At 34.0% G+C, this 23,695-nt stretch overlaps 1 protein-coding gene across 3 annotated transcripts in view; it reads right to left on the bottom strand.

Annotated features, from left to right (window-relative positions):
- Positions 1-23,695, bottom strand: part of LOC136031516 (uncharacterized) — a 335,648-nt gene that overhangs the window by 17,386 nt on the left and 294,567 nt on the right. For all 3 annotated transcript variants that reach the window (XM_065711185.1, XM_065711186.1, XM_065711184.1), the window contains exons 7-8: positions 11,281-11,422; positions 665-784 (exon numbers count right to left, since the gene is read on the bottom strand). In XM_065711185.1, the coding sequence (XP_065567257.1) occupies positions 665-784; positions 11,281-11,422 (262 nt within the window). The remainder of the gene's footprint in view (positions 1-664; positions 785-11,280; positions 11,423-23,695) is intronic.

The following is a 23,695-nucleotide window of genomic DNA, read 5'->3' as shown; positions in this document are numbered from 1 at the left end:
ATGAATAATCTTAATTCATTTTAATTAATTCATTCATTAATAACTAAACTTAAACTAAACGAACATAAATTACCAAAAGAAAGAGTAGGGCTATCATCCCCCTTCAATTTCAACTTGATGTTTCCGATCTCCGAAAAAAAAAAGAATGAAAATTGACTACTGTTTCTTCAGTGAGTGCTAATCCTGCTGCAAAGCCATGAGGAGAGGCATTTTTGGGGGAACGACTGTCAAAGTAAAAACGCATGGTTTACCAAACCACCGACTAAAATGTCTCAATTTTGTTTGGCAGATGGTTGACCGTCATCAGGGGCGTAATTGGCTACGGGGCAGGGAGGAAACTGCCCCCAAGACCCTAGTAACCCCCCCCCAAGCTGAAACTTAGCATCTTCAAAAATCTTGTCAAAACTAAGATAGGCCTATATAATTCAAGTATCCACAAAAACAGATAAGTTTTCTTCCGCCTATTTTTGCTTTAATATTACTATATGGCTCAATTTTCATTTTTCACTTGACTAGAAAAAATCGGCTTCCACTTCGTCCTCCTCCCCCCTCCCCCCGGGATTTATATCATGTAAAAATGACACAGATTTTTAGGTTAAAGTAGATATTTATCCTCAGAGTATTTAAATTGTGTAAAATAAATTATCATAAACCAAATGCTTACTTTAAAGATAAACTGAATTCATTTCTCGATGATTCAGAGTTTCGTACCAGGTAGCTTCCAGAGGGCTTATTCCTTAATATATTCTCTGCCTCCACTCGTGTAATAGAGCCATGAAACCAACTAAAAAATACAGATTTTGATTAACTTAGAAATAAGCACTTAGAATATGTTTTACTTTATATAATTGGTAAGTGTCTGTAACACCTAACCCATCATGCGAATCTACAAAACAGGTAACTAAAGCAAACATTTCGCTAAAGTATTTTTATGCTTTCCTATCATCATAAAGGGAACACTTGAAAATATTTGAATCGACTTGAAAGTTTCAGTGAAAGTACTGTATTTGGGAGGTAGATAACTTCGAAGACCACACTGCCTTTCCATGACGAAAGTAAAACAGTTCAGAATAGGGATGAAACCTTTTAATTGACAGTGAACAGATATAAAATTATTTAACTGGATATTTCGAACACATATACAGTGTTCATCATCAGCAGTAAAACTCATTAATAATAATAGATTCATTATTATTAAATTGAGTTTTATTATTATAAATTGAGTTTTACTGCTGATGATGAACACTGTATATGTGTTCTAAATATCCAGTGAAATAATTTTATATCTGTTCACTGTCAATTAAAAGGTTTCATCCCTATTTTGAACTGTTTTACTTTCGTATTTGGGAGGGGGAAGAGAATTTAGATTTTACGCTTAGGAGAAGGGCAAAAATTTATTTTTTGAAGATCAGAAAAGAATATTTTTCTTCAATCTTAAAAAAAATCGCATACATTTTTTAACACATCTTTTAACACATTTTAAATACATTATTTAATGTTAATTATTAATTAAGGTTAACTAATTGAATTAATTAACGTTAATTAATTAAATGTTAATTAATTAAATAAAGTTAATTAATTAATGCTAATTAATGTTACATTATTAATTATTAATACATACATTATTAAATACATTATTATTGTGTATTTTTTAAATACACATTTTAAATACATTTTTTTAACACCTGTCGTACAACAGGCTCTTTTGTTAACAATTCAATTGACTTTGATAACAACTCTTATAACAATGTTTACGTGGACAGAATTGGCCCAGCTTTTTTTACAGGTTATAAGTCTGAGGAAATGTGAGCTTAAAATGAAGACCACCCTTAAAGAGTTGTTATGAAGAAGATTTTAAGTTGAAACTATTCAGCCGGATTGAAAATTAAACTAATTGCATGAATTTGTGAAGTGATTCCTCAGTCCTACAGAGTACCTAATTAGGTTTTGGAATGAACCAACTGCCTTTATATTTTTTTTTAAACTACAGCTTAAAAAAATTCCGTCCTGACCGACTAAATTTATCCAATTGGAAAAAATTGCCCTATCTCCAAAACTAAATTTTTTAAAGGATTATGTAAGGCTGAATTCTTGCATAACATGGAGTTATCTCTTCAGGAGCTCGTGGTCAAACTTAGGAATCTCTTCTAGATTTTCAGGAAACAATTACATAGAAACCTCAAAATTCCAATAATTTATATATCGGTTGAATATTTGGAAGCTACATATAAGACATGGGCTGAAAACCAAACTGAATTTTTTTACAATGGGAAAGTACTATTATGTGTCAAAAATACATTGTAATTCGATGGAAGCCGTTAAATACTTCCATCTGAACCATTCTGACAGTTAGGTTTTCTTTTTTTTTATATACCCTTTTAGCAATAAACATACCACTACATACTAGAAAACATATAATAGACATGTTGGTTCCCATTTACTGCTGATTCTGGAATAGATGCTTCAGGCCCAATAAGCTTTATAGTAAAAGCACATTATTATGATAAAATTCGACAGATGTCACCACTTTATGATAAAACTGAATGAAGTAAGCAAATCATCGCTTAGAACTGAAAAATGTATATTTTGAAAATGTCTAAAATAATCATATTTAGTCTAGCATCGGTACAAAGTGATAAAAAAAACAATTATATAAGATTTTTTGTTCACGGCATTCAATACTGCTCCCGTCGGAGCGGAAGTTTTTACCCCTTACATTGTTTTTATAGACTCAGTCTCCAGGCATAGCTAAATAATATTTTTTTGCTTAGTTTTGATCCTCATCTAGGGAAAAAACAGATCAATTTGCTACCAGAACGCAGGTTTTCTGAAATATAATTTAGATTTGCAGCATTATAATGCACTTATGTAAGATCGTTGTTTTTTATACTTTTCTTTTTTGCAAGCCTATTCACATAAATGTAAGTGAAAACTCTGGAAGAGTGAAGTACCCCTTCCCGTCATAGAAGGGGGGTGGTCCCCCTCTATATTATATTATACGTATCCACCAAACTAGTCATAAAAATAAACAAAATAAAAAACTGTAACGAAGAAAATGAATGACTTCTCAGAGTAGTTTCAGAAATTATTTATAAAAGTTAAACATATTTTATTAACTTTCCAGAGTACAGCGTTTCAAATGACATCTTTCGTTAAAAATAGGAGCAAAAATTCAGTAAAATGATTCAGTAATTTCAGTTAAACCCATTTCTGAGATTAAGGGAAGGTACTACCATATGTTGTAGAATATATAACAGAAGTACTGCATTTCCTTTACTGTTCATTCTGGAACAAGTACTTCACAGCCAATAAATGTTAAACAAGTGTCCTTCGCTACACAATGAAAAACTTAATGAAGTCTAAGCACGTTGTAGTTTAACATCGGTAGAAAGGCTTTTATTACTGCCAAGAGGACATTTCAACCTTGTCAGTCCCTTAGGAGCATCATCCCCTCTCAGCAAAATTACATCTCTTCTGAGTTGTAAGAAAATCTGCAGATAGGGGATGTACTTTTAATTAGTATTAAAAACATGCACAGGTTTTCATAGTTGGTAGTAAATAAGTTAGTTTTCACGCTTCAATTGCTTTGAATAACTTCAGGAAGAAGTTAATCTAATTTAACTTCCACAAAGCATGAAATAATGGATCCTTAAGGTTTTAGGATTATTAGTAAAAACCATATAAACCAAAAACACCAAAAAAATATATATATTATATGTATTAAAAACAATTACTTCCTATTTATGCGTATGAAAATTCACTTAAGTTTAGGGAACGGACTTAGAAAGTAATCTGGAGATAGCTTCTATTTAAGGAGGAGAGGTGGCATATCTCCCAAAGCAATTGAAGCATTAGAATATTGTAGGGGGAAAAAAGAATTGCATTATTATTGTGAGTTCTTCCGATTTCAGACTGCTTACATATTTTTTTACGCTAAGCGTTTAAATTACGTTACGTTAGGCACAATATTTCAAACTTAAACGATTCCTTTCACACTAAGCCACCAAACAAATCTATAAAACCATCACAATCATCGTCTAAAATCAGCACAGGCAAACGATTCAAAAATTAAAAATGCAGAATGGAGATAGAGACTCAAGCTCTGATAAAGCGTGAAAGGCTTCTTAGGAAAAGTGTATCAGTTTATATTCAAAAGTTATCAATTGGTCATCTAGAAAATTCATTTTGTTGCTACTATGCTGATTTTTTTTTATAGCGTAACATAAGCTAACGTAATACAAAATTGTATGTAGCTCGAGACTCCCTGCGCTACGGACCAAATTTGCTCCGTAAGATTACACAGTATAACGTAGAGTGATACGTTATGCTAGTGAGCCTAGTGTGAAAGCTTCTAAGGCGTGTGTGCGCACCATTAGAATTTTCTTTGTAAAAAACTCTTTTTCTCCTATCCGAACATCCAAGACATAACTATGATTAGTATTAAAGGTACAATTGCAAGGTAATAAGTTGAAAATAATCAAGTTTCTTTAAACGGACTTAGTTATGAAAGACTGTTACAAAAGATACATGGAGGTAAGAATTCGTTTGCCTAGTTGTAAGAAATTTAATAAATAAAACTGATTATATTTATGTCTCGTTATAAAATGTTTCAACGAATATTGCATACATTTTTATTGTTTTTACGATTTACTCTAAATAGCAAAAAAGAAATAAAAACATATAATTGGTTATTTCTATTAATTCATCAAAGTCTAAAGCAAGAAGCTCTAACTTTGTATTAAAAGGTATATAGGTATAGCGGTTCGTATTATTTTTTAAAGAAGGCCCTACTAGCGAAAATTGGTATTGTGCCAATGTTGTGAGTTGGCGGCAAGCAAGATCTCTATGCGCACAAAGTATACTTTGGTAAAGTCACTCAAATTACTTATCATGTTTATTAATCTATATTTTTAACAAAGTGACGATGAAACGAATCTTTAAGCTTATTACGGTACAGGGTGGTACAACTGCTGCCATCTTCAATTTATCAGCCTACACAGCGCAGGAATTCACAGCTCCTGTTGTCTACAATCTGAAGCTGTAACTGTTTCGCAATCCCTCTTAGTAGAGACTATCAGAAGTGTAGGAGAAGAAGAATAGTACAATTTATAAGCTCTTGATGACCGGATTGAATAAAGATTTCTCGGCAAAAAACCAACCATTAGTGGGCAGGAAAGTGTACGTAATAAATAGTGAATACCTCCCTTCAAATGCCGTGTGGTTGGAACACATATGAATCAGAGCGGGGCGTTGAGGAGGGAAAAGCCCCTTTAATATACGGAGTAATTTTAGTTCATTTGAAGTTTTAATGTCGCTCCTTACTTTCAGTTAAGAACCTTGTTTTTTTTTTCTCGTTTTATTTCTGAACGTTTTTGAATTAATACATTGTTTTTTGTTTTGGATGTCCGCAAAATGAATAATTAAAACGAAATTTGTATATTAATTTTTTTGGCTAAACAGCTTTCTCTTAGCTTTGATCAGAAGATTTTGAGAAAAGAAGGGGTGGGGGAGGAGGCCTAGTTGCCGTCCAGTCTTTTGGTTACTTAAAAGGCAACTAGAACTTTTAATTTTCAAAAAACGTTTTTAATATTAGAAAATATACAAAACTTACGAATTAACTTACGCAACGAACTTCTATATTTGTATATCTTTATTACGTATAAGTGGGCATTTGCCCTGTCGTTAATATCTCGCTCTTTACACTAAAGCTCGAATTTTGTCAAAATTCTTTAAGAAGGACCCGTGAGTCACAAAGGCCGTAGAATAAATAGTTGAAATTACAAGAAATACTTTAGCATAAAGGGAGAGGTATTTAGGAGAAGATGGACCCCACATATGCGTAATAATATCTATTCGTTTTAAGTTTCAATGCTGCTCCTTACATTCAGTTGAAAAAACTTTTCCATTTTTAATTTTTCATAGTGCTAGAATATCCTTCCCCCTTTTCATGGAAATTATCTTCTCCCATGGCAAAGTCATCCATGGAAAGATCCTCCCGCTTATCCTAATCCCCTCAACCCCCCTCCTCCTAGCCAAAAAATCCCTCTGAAAACGTCTGTACACTTCCCAATAACCATTACCAAACGTAAACACTGGTCAAATTTTGTAGCTTGCAGCCCCTTCCCATTGGACTATGAGGGAGTAAGTCGTCCCCAAAGACATTGTTATTAGGTTTTTGGACTATACTTAACAAAATGACTATCTCAAAATTTTGACCCGTTGAGTTTGGGAAAAAATTAAGCGTGGGAGGTGGTCTAGGTACCCTCCAATTTTTTCGGTCACTTGAAAAGGACACTAGAACTTTTAGTTCTAGCACCACTGGGTCGATACGATCACCCCTGGGAAAAAAAGGAAAACAAACACGGACACGTGGTCGATCTTCTGGCAAAAAATACGGAATTCCACATTTTTGTAGATAGGAGTTTAAAAATTCTACATTAGGGTTCTCCGATACCTTGAATGCGATGGTGTGATTTTAGCTAAGATTCTATGTCTTTTAGGGGATGTTTCCTCCTATTTTCCAAAATAAGGCAAATTTTCTCAAGCTCGTAACTTTTGATGGGTAAGACTAAATTTGATTAAATTTATATTTTTAAAATTATCATAAAAATCCAATTCATTTGATATATCTATTAGTATCAAAATTCCGTTTTTTTTAAGTTTCGGTTACTATTGAGCCAGATTGCTCCTTACTAAAGTTCGTTACCACGAACTGTTTGATTAAGTCTTCAAAGTCTTATGACGTTCGAATTTGTCATCATCATGTTATATGATGTTCGAAGCCAATATCTATCGTTGTACAAGTCTCAGAAATACTTGTCACAAATAATTAATTACTTCAGCAATTGTTTCACTTGTAGACAATGACAGGAAACAAAGGATCTATAAGTCACTAAGTCATTCCGGGAAAACCAGCGATTAATGTGTCCATGAAAAGAATTAATGTAAGTTAGTCCAAAAATCCTTCATTTATTTTCTCCTAATTATTTAAGGATTTCAATCTCTATTTAAAATCAGTACTAAATAGATTGCGTGTCATTACAAGAGGATGGGGGGCTCTGATAAGTCATATAATGAGTCTGACATACATATGATTTTAATTATGCTTGTTTTATGTTTTAATAGCAAACCTCGCTAATACTACACTATCGGTGAAGCTAATAGCTTTTATTTCTTTTTGCGCTCACACTTGATTACACTTATTTCACACTGCGCTCACACGGACTATTCTCTTTCATTTAATTTCAGTGTGTAAAAAAGCTAGTATTGAGTATATTTATATGCACATTCATATATTTTCCTAATATCAAGGTATCATCAGAAAGCAGTCTTTTGTTCCCAGTGCAAGACGCATCTTTTATATATAGCGTGTTTTTAGGTATATTACATATATTTTATATGTTACATGTCTTTTTTTTTGTTTATATGTTACAAGTTTATATAAAACACATACACACACACGCGCATATATATATATATATATATATATATATATATATATATATATATATATATATATATATATATATATATATATATATATATATATATATATATATATATATATATATATATATATATAAACTCTGAACGATTTCTGGTTCATCTACTGGTGACAAGAACAAGCATCCACGTATATCACTGAGTAGCCATGACTAAAGGACAATCAAGCATAAAAGAGGCAGGTCTACAGCTCTTACAAGGGGGTAGGTCTAATTAATAGTTTAAGTTTTGTCACCGCAGGTTCACCTGATAACTGTAAGATAAATAACGTCGAAGTAAAATAAAGGGTCTGTCCATAGGTAAACGTCTATCAGTTTTACTGGCGAACATTTATGTGGAATACCTTGAAAATTGGGCTTCGGATTCACATTCTTTGAAACATATCTATTAAGGATGTTACATGGATGATGTAATATCACTTTGAAACTATGGGGAAAATCAACTTAGGGGCTTTGTTAAATCACCTTAATCATATGATAGAAATTTGTAGTTTACTCTAGAAAATAAAACTACATGTAAATTACCGCTTTTTCTAGATTTATTGATTATTCGTGATAGTAATATATTAGATCTTACTGTTTACAATTAAATAAAACAAAAAACAAGTTTTTTAAATGAAAGTAAGGAGCGACATTAAAACTTAAAACGAACAGAAATTACTCCGTATATGAAAGGGGCTTTTCCTTCTCAACGCCCCGCTCTTTACGCTAAAGTTTGACTCTTTCTCTTAACTCTACATTTTAAAACAGTAAAAGAATTTAGCGTAAAGGGAATTTTTCTTCCCCCATGACATATTTCTCCAAGAAAAGTTCCTTTCCTTGGGAGACTTTGGGAAAAAATGAGCGTGGGAGGGGGCCAAGGTGCCCTCCAATTTTTTGGTCACTTAAAAAGGGCACTAGAACTTTTCATTTCCGCTAGAATGAGCCCTCTCGCAATATTCTAGGACAATTGGTTCGATGCGATCACCCCTGGGAAAAAAAAAACAAACAAATAAACACGCATCCGTGATCTGCCTTCTGGCAAAAAATACAAAATTCCACATTTTTGTAGATAGGAGCTTGAAACTTCTACAACAGGGTTCTCTGATACGTTGAATCTGATGGTGTGATTTTCGTTAAGATTCTATGACTTTTAGGGGGTGTTTTCCCCTATTTTCTAAAATAACGCAAATTTTCTCAGGCTCGTAACTTTTGATGGGTAAGACTAAACTTGATGAAACTTATATATTTAAAATCAGCATTAAAATGCAATTCTTTTGATGTAGCTATTGGTACCAAAATTCCATTTTTTAGAGTTTTGGTTACTATTGAGCCGGGTCGCTCCTTACGCTTCGTTATTTGAAAAAAGAACGAAACAAAACAAACGGCAGAAGCCTTTATTTCAAATCTCACACCCTCCCATAATTTGAAAGAAGTGTTGTACCTTGTCTCATAGGGTCGTATCCGAAACATTTGCAGGGAGTCTCATGGCAAAGCAGAATTAAATTTTATCAGAGATATCTTTTTAGAAACGGCTATCCCATTCTGTTAATCAGTAATGCAATTAGCCGTAGGCTAAAAACCCATTCTCTTAAAATCAAAGATCTTTTATCATATGATAAAAGACCTTTCTAATAAACCTTCAAATGTAATCTATCTTCCTTACATACAAAACAATTACTACAAAATTGAAAAACGTTATAGACAAAATAATATATATGTAGTTATTAGAAGTAGTTTAAAATTATAAATTTCCTAAACTCTGGTAAAGATAAGACCCCAGGTACTCGTCAAAGTGTCGGGTATCAAATACCACGTGACTGCGGCAATTATGTTGGTAGAACTCAACAAGATTTGGAAAAGTGTCCATAACAACATATAGATAATACAACCAAGGCCTAAATTTTAATATTTTTCCTAGTTCGTTAATTCTGCTCTAAGCAGACATATTTTGAAAGCCTAGCCATGCAATACTTTTTGAAGATTTGTTTTTATCTGCACGCACCACCTTGTTTCCTTATCGTTTTTCAGTTCTGGTTGAACTTCCTTCAAGTTATGATGCTGGGATCGTTTTAACCTTTTTTGTTTCATTTTTTTGTTGTCTTATTTTATTGAAAGTCTTATTTTAAATTTATCTTTGCTGATGACGGCTCTCAGATATTGAGCTGAATTATTCATTTAGAAAAAAGTTCACTCTCTTAAAATACTTCCTTGTTGTTTTAGCTTCTGTTATTTGTACTAGAGGCCTTGAATAGATGAGGTTGGAGGAGGAGCGTGTGTAGCTGTATTGGCCTCAGGCAGCTTGATGCTACAGTGAGTTATAGTAGTAGTAGTAGTCGTAGTAATAAGTGTAATTAACCGCGGCTTTCTTATAGAAGTAAGACTCTCAAATTTGATTTTCTTCTATTAGCCTCTCCCTACCCGGAAAAATCCCCCCTGAATATCAATTCATCCATATGTTAATATTGATATCCATTGCCTTCCATATTTTGAATATATTGAATAGGATCATTAAAATAAGCAAATCCCAAGTTGATAACAGGGAGATTTTTCAAGCACGAAGACAATAACAATGGCTGATGAATCAAACTACCAACACAATTGCACGCTGATTACAGCACGCTTTTGTGATTATAATTGAATAAGACTGACGTACTTAGTTATTTAGTTTACTGATTACACATATGCAAACCTTACATAGGCGAAAACCAAAAATCATTTAAGAGAAATTACAGGTTGAGTAAAAACATGCTCTTGCTAGCTTGTTGATGTTATATAGCACTAAATTTTTAATCAAGAAGCATATATTAAAATAATTATAATGATTTTAGAACATGGAGCTCTTATTTGCGTTTCTTTGCTATGGTAAAAAATCTTATTTTTTTGTTGATATATAGCCTAATAGTAATATGATAACTCTTTAAGATACATTTACTTTTATAAGTTTATTATATATTTTTGATTTGACGCCTTTGACAAGTCTTTTATCAGGTTTTTATTAAAAGAATCAAGATGTTTTGTTGTAATACATGTAATGATGAGGATGGTGATGATGCCTTGTGTCTGGCATCTAGCTAAATTACTATGCACATGATTTCCTAAAAAGGTTAAAAAACAATGAATGATGAACAAAGAGAATCGTGGATTTTGAACCATTCGACTCAAAAATCCTTATACTGTTCAAATCTTTTAATTTGTAATTATAACATGGTCTATAATCGGTTTGGGTTTACAAAGGGATAAATTTATTCAGAGATTAGAGTCTATAGGAGAGAAATTGGTGAATTCACCGTGCCAATTCAAACATCAATCATTCCAAGAATAAAACTAAACGGTTCTGTGACTTATGATGAGCAATTGATATCTCATTTGACAGTATTTCAATTCAACGTGACGAATGAACTTGCTCTTCGATTCAAGTTTCTAGGAATATTTTAGATTATTTATAAGGATGATATTATATGATTGCTTGTCAAATGCTGCAAAATGTGAGACTTGATTGAACTTTCATCAGGAGCTTTTAAAATTAATTTAGATTTTATCATATTTGTCATCATATGCCGCAAAGATGTGAAAGAAACATTCCTTAATTTACTTTTTATTTTTTTAAATTATGATTTTGTACTTTTCCTTGTTGATTAGTAATTTTACCTCATTGTTTTGCGATAAGCATGTTTCTGTGTGTTACTTTTACTGTGTACAATAACATATCGCTGGATGTTAGTGGTTTTTTCTTATTAATATTTTCTTTACTTCAATTGTGAAATTGCACCTTTCAAAAGAGTAATAACTAACTTACTTTTGCTTATCCAATGGTATAGTTGGATCCACTGGCTCTCCCATTATGTTCATAGAGGAGCTAAAATCCAATGTCAACGAGGATCGATTTCTAGCTCGATTATTATTAGCGCTTCCTAGGTCTAAACTTAAGCTTGCTCGATCTGAAAAAGGAAAAAATTGAATGAAATTTTGATATGTTTTTACCGATTAGGATAATTCAAGTAGATAAGGTACAGCCAATAAATAAAGAGATGGCATTTCAGGCCATTGTCAAAAGTATATAAAGAATCAAACAGTTAGTGGTAGCGAACTGTAGTAAGGAGCGACCCGGCTCAATAGTAAACAAAACTCTAAAAAACGGAATTTTGATACTAAATCGCATTCAGCGTATCAGAGAACCCTACTGCAAAAGTTTCAAGCTCCTATCTACAAAAATGTGGAACTTGGTATTTTTTGCCAGAAGATCGATCACGGGTGCGTGTTTATTTGTTTTCTTTTTGTTTTTATTTCCCAGGGGTCATCGTATTGACCAAGTGGTCCTAGAATGTCGCAAGAGGGCTCATTCTAACAAAAATGAAAATTTCTAGCGCCCTTTTTAAGTGACCAAAAAATTGGAGGGCACCTTGGCCCCCTCCCACGCTCATTTTTTCCCAAAGTCTCCCAAGGAAAGGAACTTTTCTTGGAGAAATATGTCATGGGGGAAGAAAAATTCAATGGAGGGGGCGCAGGATTTTCTAGCATTATTATAAAAAAACAATGAAAAAATAAACATGAAAAAGTTTTTTTCAACTGAAAGTAAGGAGCAGCATTAAAACTTAAAACGAACAGAAATTATTACGCATATGAGGGGTTCATCTCCTCCTAAATACCTCATTCTTTACGTTAAAGTATTTTTAGTAATTTCAACTATTTATTCTAAGGCTTTTCTGATTCAGGGGTCATTCTTAAAGAATTTGGACAAAATTTAAGCTTAGTGTAAAGAGCAAGGTATTAACGAGAGGACAAACCCCCTCATATACATAATAAAATTATAAGAACATAGAGGTTCGTTACGTAAGTTAATTCTTAAGTTATGTATATTTTTCACTAATAAAAACGTTCGTTAAAAATTAAAAGTTCTAGTTGCCTTTTGAAGTAACCAAAAAATTGGAGGGCAACTAGGCCTCCTCTCCCACCCCTTTTCTCAAAATCGTATGATCAAAAATAAGAGAAAGTCATTTAGCCAAAAAAAGAATTAATATACAAATTTCATTTTTATAATTTACCTGCGGAGAGCCAAAATCAAACATGCATAAATTCAAAAACGTTCACAAATTAAACAAAAAAAATAGTTTTTTTAACTGAAAGTAAGGAGCGACATTAATACTTAAAACGAACAGAAATTACTACGTGTATGAAAGGGGCTGTCCCCTTCTTAACGCCCCGCTCTTTAAATTAAAGTTTTTTACTGTTTAATAAAGTAGAATTGAGAGAAAGAGTTTAGAACTTTAGCGTAAAGAGCGGAGCGTCGAGAAGGGAACAGCCCCTGCTCAGAAGAAAAAAAAGGAGAATAATCACAAGAATATTTCGCCTGTAACCAACAAGGTATCACCAGCGTAGAGAAAGAAAGAACCTGAAAAATTACAACTTAAATAAAAGAAAATTCTACAATTTATGTTGAAAAAGAAACGACTAAACCAATACATACAATGGCTATTTAATCACCAAACCACTGAAATAGAAAATAATACAATTAAATAAGCTACTCCTATGTATGACACTTTTTCCAGTTCCGCTTAAGATCTTTAATTTGTGAAAAAGCCTCCATGTGAGTTTTCAATAAAATTATTATTTTATCATAACTTTTCTCAATCGGATTCCTTGTTAAAAAATTTCAAGTCAAAAAATACACTCAAATACAAGTCGAATATACTGCATTTCCTTCTTCATCTTTTTTTGTCCATAGAATTTGGTTTAAAACAAACTCCTTGCATTCTTTTTTGTCTTTTCGTTTAAAAATTAAACAAGACGCCCAAGAAAAACGTATGCTTTGAAATCTACTGCATAAAGGTCCCTTAGAGGACGTTTTCATTGCTTTCTTTTTCTTAGGGGACTTTAAGGAGTAACAATAGCGAACAACAACAATTATGATATAAGTGATAGCTTAGCTGATCCAAGAAAAGGGGCAGAACATCAAAGTTACAAATGGGGCGAAGAATCCAATTAAGGACACAAAAGAGACTGCTTCTTTTATTCATTAAACGAGGGAAAGGACAATAAAAACAAATTTAAAAATAATTTCAGCGATCAAAAACTTCAGGGATATTATGTTTGAAAGACATTTAGAATTACGGAATTTAGTAAAATGACGGAATAGCTAGTGGTCATGTCCATAAGCATATCCCAAAGTAAGCACCTGTTAATAAACCTTCTATTTCAACCTAAATTTGCTGCAAAAAAAGGTCCCGGATTCTGACCGCAAAATACACAATTTTAGCGATTTCCATATTTTATTGAATGCACTGGTCAATGGTTACGTTTTGTGTGATATTCAAGACTATTGAATTGAAAACAGCCAAACAGTTCGTGGTTAACGATCTGTGAGTAGGGAGCGACTCGGCTCAGTAGTAGACAAAATCCCAAAAAACGGAATTCTAGTATAAGTAGATGCATCAAAAGAATCAGCTAATTAAACTGATTCCAAATATATATATTTGGAGTTTAATGTTATTATCAAGTTAAGTGTTATTCGTCAAAAGTTAAGAGCCTGTGAAAATTTGCCTGATTTTTGAAATAGGGGGGAACACCCCCTAAATTCAATTAATGCTAATGGAAATCAAACCATCATATTCAGCGTATCAGAGAACCCTACTGTATAAGTTTCAAGCTTCTATATACAAAAATGTGGAAATTTGTTATTTTTGGAAGACTGATCACAGATGCATATTTATTTGTTTTTTTTTCCAGGGATGATCGTACTAAAATAACGGTCCTAGAAGATCGGAAGAGGGTGCATTCAAACGGAAATTAAAACTTCTAGTGCCTTTTTTAAGTGACGAAAAGATTGGAGGGCAACTGGGCCCACTCCCGCGGCAATTTTTCCCCAAAGTTATCTAATTAAAATTTTGAAATAACCATTTTGTTCAGTATAGTTGAAAAATCAAATATCTATGTCCTTAGGTGTAAGAAGTCCCCCCATAGTCCATGGGGAGAGGCCTGTAAGTTATGAAATTTGCCCATTGTTTACGTATAGTATTTGTTATTGGGAAGTATACAGACATTTTCAGGGGGAGGGGGTGCTTGGGAGGAATTATATTGGGAGAATCTTCCTTGATGAAGGAAATTTCCAGGGGGGGGATGAATTTTGCCGGGGGAAATTTGATGATGGGGGACTTTGACAGAATTACTATTCGAAATTTTTTCAATTGTCTTACATTCTCTTTACCAAATTTTGCATGTGGATATGTTCCGGAGAATTATCCGGGGTTATTTTCTGCGTTTTTCGATTTCTGGGAAATAATTTTCACGGAAGGGGGCATTTCTGGAGTTATCGAGAAACCGATTAGAGATTAAAGTCTTATTTAAATGAGTGAATGCTAAGGAGAATTTACCAGGCTGAGTCGTCCGCAAGCAATTTTACAGGAAGGGGGTATTTCCAGTGAGGAGTTGACTGTCTGTAGGGAATTTGATGGGGGGGGACTTTACGTTGGATACAATTTCTACGGAGGAGTTTTCCGTGAGGGGGAGGTGTATGTTTTCGTGGAGGGTGAGCCAGATTTAACGGTATTATTTGAAAAACTATGAGAAATTAAATAAAAAAACGTGTTTTAACTGAAAGTAAGGAGCAAGATTAAAACTTAAAACGAACAGAAATTGTTCTATATGTGAAGGGTTGCCCCTCCTCAATAACTTGCTCTTTACGCTAAAGTTTGACTGTTTGTCCCAATTTTTTTAGAGCGACTACTGAAACACTGGGCCGTTTAATTAGAAAATGAAATTTTGTTTTTAAGTGCTAACGGTTTTAACGTAAAGAACAGTGTATTGAGGAGGGGGCAACCCTTCGTATACGGAATAAATCTGCCAAAATTAATATGCAAATTCTATTTTACTTTTCATATACGGTGAACCAAATTTGAACCTGCATTAGTCGAAAAACGTTCAGAAATTAAATAAAAAAAAGTTTTTTTTAACTGAGAGTAAGGAGCGACATTAAAACTTAAACAGAACTTATTCCGTAAATGAAAGCGGCTATCCTCTCCTAAACGCCTTGCTCTTTACGCTAAAGTCTGACTCTTTCTCATGGCTTTAAAACTATAAACAAAAACTTTAGCGTAAAGAGCGAGTCGCTGATGAGGGGACAGCCCCTTTCATGCACGGAATAATTTCTATTCGTTTTAAGTTTTAAAGTCGCTCCTTGCTTTCAGTTTAAAATACTTGTTTTTTATTTAATAGCTCTCTAAGATGGAAGATTAAGGGCCATTGGCACCATTGTCTGTATCTCTTCATTAATAACTCTTCATTCATAACTCTTCATTAATAAATAACCAGTGATGCTTAAAAATTGATAAAACCTATGTCATGGTTTAAATTACATCCAAATTAAAAGATTTAACACGCTATCTGTTGTTTTTTTTTTTGGGGGGGGAGGGTTTTCGTTATTTCCCTGCCACCAAGCTAACTATTTTTCACAAATAAGAATCTTCGGAAAAGGAACCGACCTTGTTATTAGCCTGGTAGTGTAACCGATCTCCTACCTTGTAATTTCACTGCTTCTAAGTTAAACTTAATCAAATTTGTCGCGTATAAAAGTTTATCCAAGGAGAAACAAGATTTAACTTGAAAGAAATGCTGTGACTCAAAGTTCGTCTTTTTTTATTTGGCTCAAGTTCGTCTTTTTTTTTAAAAGTCAATCAAATTTTACGTCAGCTCAAAATTTGACATAGCAACAAAGTGTGAAAAAGGCGGGGTTACTTGGCTTGAAGGGATAAAGTCAGCTTTAGGAATAATGTGATTCACTTTCTGACATTCGCTTAAGGAATAATGTCCTCGGCTAACAAAAAAATTGACGATTGACGTCACGAAAAAAACCCAATGGAATTTAAGGACGTTTTTTAACACTGAAATATAGGACAGTGACTCTCTTTTTCTCTTTGCGATATTCATGGGAAATTCACAAATTCTGGTCGACTTGTGGAACTAGAACTGATAAATACAACGATTTAGTTAAAATATTTACCACCATTACTGGTCAAATTACTTTCCCCTTGCCATTGTGGTAAAGTAATATCAATATTTCATGACAAAATCATAACTAAAATTAGAATCAGAGAGACAACATTAAGTTGGGACATTATTAGAGAGATTACTCAGCATCATGTTTTCGATTTCTGGTTCTTTGTGCGTTGTTAATAGCAGCAGCATCATAAAACCCAGGAATTATTGGAGAAGGGCTGAAAAAAACTCTAGGAGATCAACTTTCAGCTTTTTGATTATATATAGATGTGTATGTGAACCGAGAAGAGTTAAGCTTGTTTCTAGGGCTGCAAAACAATTGGTCACGTTATGTTGAAAGCGTACAAATAACAGTTCAAAAAAGGATAAATCTTTTAATTAGGCAGTGAAAACAATAACATAAATTCTGATTATTTTGATCACATACACAGCGACCGTCATAAGCATATCTGCTGATTATCAGTAGAGTTTATCTTCTTATGACGGTCGCTGTGCACGTGATCAAAATATCAAGAATTTTAAAGCATTGTTTTTCACTGTCATTGTTTTATTCCTATTTCAATAATTAAATAAAAAATAAAAATTTAACTGAAAGTAGCCTAAGGAGTAACATTAAAACTTAAAACGAACAGAAATTACTCCATATATGAAAGGGGCTTTTCTCTCCTCAACGCCTTGCTCTTGACGCTAAAGTTTGAGTCTTTCTCTTAACTCTACTTTTTAAAACAGTAAAAAAACTTTAGCGCAAAGAGCGTGGCGTTGAGGAGGGAACAGCCTCTTTCATATATAGAGTAATTTCTGTTCGTTTTAAGTTTTAATGTCGCTCTTTACTTTTAGTTAAACAAACTTGTTTTTTTATTTAATTTCTGAACGTTTTTGAATTAATGCGTGTTTTGATTTTGGCTCTCCGCACATGAATAATTAAAAAATAATTTGCCTATTGATTTTTTTTTCGGCTAAAGGGCTTTCTCATAGTTTTGATCGGATGATTTCGAGAAAAACAGGAGCGGGAGAGGAGGCCTAGTTACCCTCCAGTTCTTTGGTTACTTAAAAAGGCAACTAGAACTTTTAATTTTTTGCGAACGTCTTTATTAGTAAAAATATACGTAACCACAGAATTAACTTACATAACGTACTTCTTTATTCGTATGTTTTTATTATGTATATGAGGGGATTAGCCGTGGAGTTTCCCCCCTCGTCAGTATTTCGCTCTTTACACAAAAGCCTAAATTTTATCCCGATTCCTTAAGAATGATCCCTGAATCACAAAGGCCGTAGAATAAATAGTAGAAATTACTAAAGATATTTTAACGTAAAAAGCGAGGTATTAGGAGGAGGCGAGCCCCTCATATGCGTAATAGTTTCTGTTCGTTTTAAGTTTTCATGCTAGTCCTTATTTTCAGTTAAAAAAAACTTTCTCATATTTATTTTTTCGTTATTTTTTTTTAATACTAGAAAATCCTGCACCCTCTTCATGGCAATTCTATTCCCCCATGATATTCCTCATGGAAAGTTCCCCCCAAGTAAAGCTCTCCCCTCAACCCCTCCCCCCAACCAAAAAAATTCCCTGAAAACGTCTGTACACATCCCAATAGCCATCACTTTATGTAAACACTGGTCACAGTTTGTAACTTGCAGCCCCTTCCACGGGGACTGTGGGGGAGTAAGTCGTCCCTTAATACATAGCTATTATGTTTTTCGACTATGCTCAACAAAATGGCTATCTCAGAATTTTGATCCTGTGACTTTAGGAAAAAATGAGCGTGGGAGGGGGCCTAGGTGCCCTCCAATTTTTTGGTCACTTAAACGGGGCACTATAGCTTTTAATTTCTGTTAGAGTGAGCCCTCTCACGACATTGTTGGACCACTGGGTCGATACGATCACCCCTGCGAAAAAGAAAATAACAAAACACAAACAAATAAAACACGCATCTGTGATCTATCTTGCGGCAAAAATTCAAAATTCCACATTTTTGTAGATAGAAGCTTAAAACTTCTACTGTAGGATTCTCTGATACACTGAATCTGATGGTGTAATTTTCGTTACGATTCTATGACTTTTAAGGGGTGTTTCCCCCTATTTTCTAAAATAAAGTAAATTTTCTACTGCTCGTAACTTTTGATGAGTAAGAATAAACTTGATGAAACTTATATATTTAAAATTTGCATTATAATGCGATTCTTTTGATGTATTTACTGTTATAAAAATTCCGTTTTTTAGAGTTACAGTTACTATTGAGGCGGGTCGCTCCTTACCACGGACTGTTCGTTGCCAAGAACTGTTTGACAGTTTTTACGTCATGGAAAGACACTGTGGTCTTTGAAAATACCTAGGTGGTATGTTGACGGAGGAACTATCAGAAATATAAGTAGATGATGTATATAAATATAAAGTATATAAATATAATATAGTATATAGTATATATAGTATGATATATGTAATATATAGTATAATATAGTTTAAACATAATGATACTAAGGGAATATTAGAAAGTGAAATTATAATAAAAAAACAAAATAAAGTGAGAAAACATTTTTTTTCTTTAAACATTGACATAATTATTGTTTTCCGTTATATTCAATAACTTCATATGAAAGAAGATTACTTCTGAGCTGTTTGTAGTGCATTTTCGTAGAATGAAGCCTCATAAGTCAAATTGTTTCAAATATCGTTGCTAAGCAATAAATTAAAAGAAAAAGAGACAAATTACCAATAAAAGACATAAAAGACAGTATATCTTGTTAAAAGAAAGTTCTACGCAAAAACAGGCAAATTTTTCGCGTCTAAATCTTTGCTTTGATGTCTAATGTAACAAATTAGATTTGCCTACTTCTGAGACAATTACTCAAAAAATATGTGTAAGCAATAAAAGCAAACGGAAACACTTTTTGTCAAAAATAGCAAAAAAAGTGACAAAAGCCAATGGAATTACTTTCCATAAGTCTGTCAAACAGTTCGTGGTAACGAACTGTAGTAAGGAGCGATCCGGCTCAATAGTAACCAAAACTCTAAAAATGGAATTTTGACACCAATAGCTATATCAAAAGAATGGCATTTTAATGCCCTGTTTTAAATATATAAGTTTCATCAAGTTTAGTCCTACCCATCAAAAGTTACGAGCCTAAGAAAATTTGCCTCATATTAGAAAATAGGGGGAAACAACCCCTAAAAGTCATAGAACCTTAACGAAAATCACACCATCAGATTCAGCGTATCAGAGAACCCTACTGTAGAAGTTTCAAGCTCCTATCTACAAATATATGGAATTTTGCATTTTTTTGCCAGAAGGCAGATGTTTTTTTTTCCCAGGGGGATCGTATCGACCCAGCGGTCCTAGAATCTTGCGAGAGGGCTCATTCTAACGGAATCGAAAAGTTCTAGTGCCCTTTTTAAGTGACCAAAAATTGGAGGGCACCTAGGCCCCCTCCTTCGCTAATTATTTTCCCAAAGTGACCGGATCAAAATTCTGAGATAGCCATATTATTCAGCGTAGTCGAAAAACCTTATAATTATGTCTTTGGGGACGACTTACTCCCCCAGAGTCCCCGTGGGAGGGGCTACAAGTTACAAACTTTGATCAGCGATTACATATAGTAATGGTTATTTGGAAGCGTACAGACGTTTTCAGGGGGATTTTTTGGCTGGGGGTGGGGGTTGAGAATAGGGTGATATGTTAGGGGAACTTTCCTTGGAGTAATTTATCAGGGGGGGGGGAAGACAATTTCCATGAAAGGAGCGCAGGATTTTCGAGCATTATTTAAAAAAATAAACAATGAAAAAATAATTTTTAAAAAGTTTTTTTCAACTGGAAGTAAGAAGCAGAATTAAAACCACTTAAAACGGACAGAAATTATTACGCATATGATGGGCTCACCTCCTCCTAATACCTCGCTCTTTACGCTAAAGTGTTTTTAGTAATTTCAACTATTTATTCTACGCCTTTTGTGATTCAGGGGTCATTCTTAATAAATTGGGACAAAATTTAAGTTTTAGTATAACGAGCGAGGTACTGACGAGGGGGTGAACCCCCTCATATACGTAATAAGAACATGAGAATACAGAAGTTCGTTACGTAAGCTAATTTATAATTTACGTATATCTTTTGCTAATAAAAACATTCGTAGAAAATTAAAAGTTCTAGTTGCCTTTCTAAGTAACAAAAAACTGGAGGGCAATTAGGCCTCCTCCTCCAGTCCTTTTTTCTCAAAATCATTCGATCAAAACTATGAGAAAGCCATTTAGCCAAAAAATTATTCATCTGCGGAGAGCCAAAATCAAAACATGCATTGATTCAAAAACGTTCAGAAATTAAATAAAAAAAACAAGTTTTTTAACGGAAATTAAGGAGCGACATTAAAACTTAAAACGAATAGAAATTACTTCATATGTGAAAGGGGTTGCTTCCTCATCAACGCCCCGCTCTTTACGCTAAAGTTTTTTACTTTTTTAAAAAGTAGAGTTAAGAGAAAGAGTCATAGAAGGTTCAAGCTTAAATTCACATAAATTTTATTTTGTGTACAGCTAAAGATTGATAATGAAACTCTCCAATTAATCGGCCCTATTTCACTTTAAAAATGGCCAAATAAATTGGACGTTGGAGCTGGATCTAGCTCAGGCGGAAAAAAAAATCGAGAGGGTAAACATTCAACTCTGTGCTGAATCCGAATTGAAAAGTTTGTTGCTCCAACTGGCAACAGTGTACAAAAGCTTCCTTTTTAGGCATATCTGTAAGTTGTACTATTGGTATTATTTTTTATATTAGTATTTGGAAGATCAAATATTTCTTTTTTTGTCTATAAATTTTTCCGGATGACTTCAAAGTTGTTTCTTTAAACTTATCTGCCAGATTTAACATGGTGACGACATCAGTGTACAAAAGCTTCCTTTTTAGGCATATCTGTAAGTTGTACTATTGGTATTATTTTTTATATTAGTATTTGGAAGATCAAATATTTCTTTTTTTGTCTATAAATTTTTCCGGATGACTTCAAAGTTGTTTCTTTAAACTTATCTGCCAGATTTAACATGGTGACGACATCAGTGTACAAAAGCTTCCTTTTTAGGCATATCTGTAAGTTGTACTATTGGTATTATTTTTTATATTAGTATTTGGAAGATCAAATATTCCTTTTTTTGTCTATAAATTTTTCCGGATGACTTCAAAGTTGTTTCTTTAAACTTATCTGCCAGATTTAACATGGTGACGACATCAGTGTACAAAAGCTTCCTTTTTAGGCATATCTGTAAGTTGTACTATTGGTATTATTTTTTATATTAGTATTTGGAAGATCAAATATTTGGAACATGGTGACGACATTTAGTTCTTTTCACCCGAAAATATTCGCCAGATTATCTTGGGACCTAACAGGTAATACAACCTTTAGTTTTTTTTCCAAGCTTACAAGAGCTAAGAGCTCATACGGTACTTGTGACGAGGCCAGAAGAGCCAAGAGCTCATATGGTATGAGCTCTAGCAAAATTCTAATAATCAATAGATTGGTTTAAAAGGAAAATCAGAGGCTTAATGCAAGTCGGGATTTCAAATAAGAGCTCTGAGTCACGAGGTCCTTCTAAATATGAAAATTCATTAAGATCCGATCACCCACTCGTAAGTTATAAATGCTCATTTTTTCTAACTTTTCCTCTCCCTTCAGCCCCTCAGATAGTAGAATCGTGGAAAACGACTTTATCAAGTCAATTTGTGCAGCTCCCTGAGAAGACTACCAATTTTCATCGTCCTAGCACGTCCAGAAGCACCAAACTCGCCAAAGCACTGAATCCCACCCTTTAGCGGATCTAGTACGGTTACGTCAATCACGTATTTACGACATTTGCTTATTCTACCCACCAAGTTTCATCCTGATGTCTTCACTCTAAGCGTTTTCCAAGATTTCCCGTTTCCCCTCCAACTCCCCCCAATGTCAACAGATCTGGTCGGGATTTGAAATAAGAGCTCTGAGACATGATTTCCATCTAAATATCAAATTTAATTAAAACCCAGTAACCCGTTGTTAAGTAAAAATACATTAATTTTTTTTAATTTTTTCATATTACCCCCCCCCAGCTCCCCAAAAGAGAGCGGATCCGTTCCAATTACGTCAATCACTAATCTAAAACTCATGCTTATTCTTCCCATCAAGTTTCATCCCGATCTCTCTACTTTAAGCGTTTTCCAAGATTTTCAGTTTCCAAGATTTCTGTTTCTCTCCTCCAACCCCCCATGTCCCTGGAGCCGATTCGAATTGAAAATGGAGCATTTGGGACATAAGATCCTTCTATATATCAAATTTCATTAAGATCCGATCACCCATTCGTAAGATAAAGATACCTCAATTTTCACGTTTTCCAAGAATTCCCATTTCCTCCTCCAACTCCCCGAAATGTCACTGGATCTGGTCGGTATTTTAAATGAGGTCTCTAAAGCACAAGATCCTTTTAAATATAAAATTTCATCAAGATCTGATCCTCCGCTCGTAAGTTACAAATACCTCACTTTTCCAATTTTCCAGAATTTCTCCCCCCCCCACAACTCCACCAAAGAGAGTAGGTGCGGTCCGGTTATGTCAGTCACGCATCTTCGACCTGTTTTTATTCTTTCCACCACGTTTCATCCTGATGTCTCCACTTAAGCGTTTTCCAAAGTTAACCCCCCCCCCCCAATGACGCTGGAACTGGTCGGGATTTAAAATAAGAGATCTAGGATACGAGATCCTTCTAATTATGAAATTTCATTAAGATCCGATCACTCCTTTGTAAGCTAAAAATACCTCATTTTTTCTAATTTTCAGAATTATCCCCCCCCCCAGCTCCTCCGAATAGAGCGGATCCATTCCGGTTATGTCAATTACGTAACTAGGAATTCTGCTTATTTTTCTCATTAAGTTTCACCCCGATCCCTCCACTCTAAGCGTTTTCCTAGATTTTAGGTCCCCCCCCAAGTCCTCCCGGTGTCACCGGATTCGGTCGGGATTTAATATAAGAGCTCTGAGACACGATATCCTTCTAAATATCAAATTTCATTAAGATCCAATCACCCATTCGTAAGTTAAAAATACCTCTTTTTTCTAATTTAACCGTTTCTCCCACTCCTCCCAGATGGTAGAATCGGGGTAACGACAATTTCTGATTTAATCTGGCCTGGTTCCTGATACGCATGCCAAATTTCATCGTCCTAGCTTACCTGGAAGTGCCTATACTAGAAAAGCCGGGACAGACAGACCGA

The sequence above is a fragment of the Artemia franciscana genome, chromosome 9 (genome assembly GCF_032884065.1).
Source record: "Artemia franciscana chromosome 9, ASM3288406v1, whole genome shotgun sequence".
NCBI classification, from domain to species: Eukaryota; Metazoa; Arthropoda; class Branchiopoda; order Anostraca; family Artemiidae; genus Artemia; species Artemia franciscana.
The sequence above is the reverse complement of the archived record's forward strand: the minus strand, read 5'-3'. Positions and strand labels throughout refer to the sequence as shown.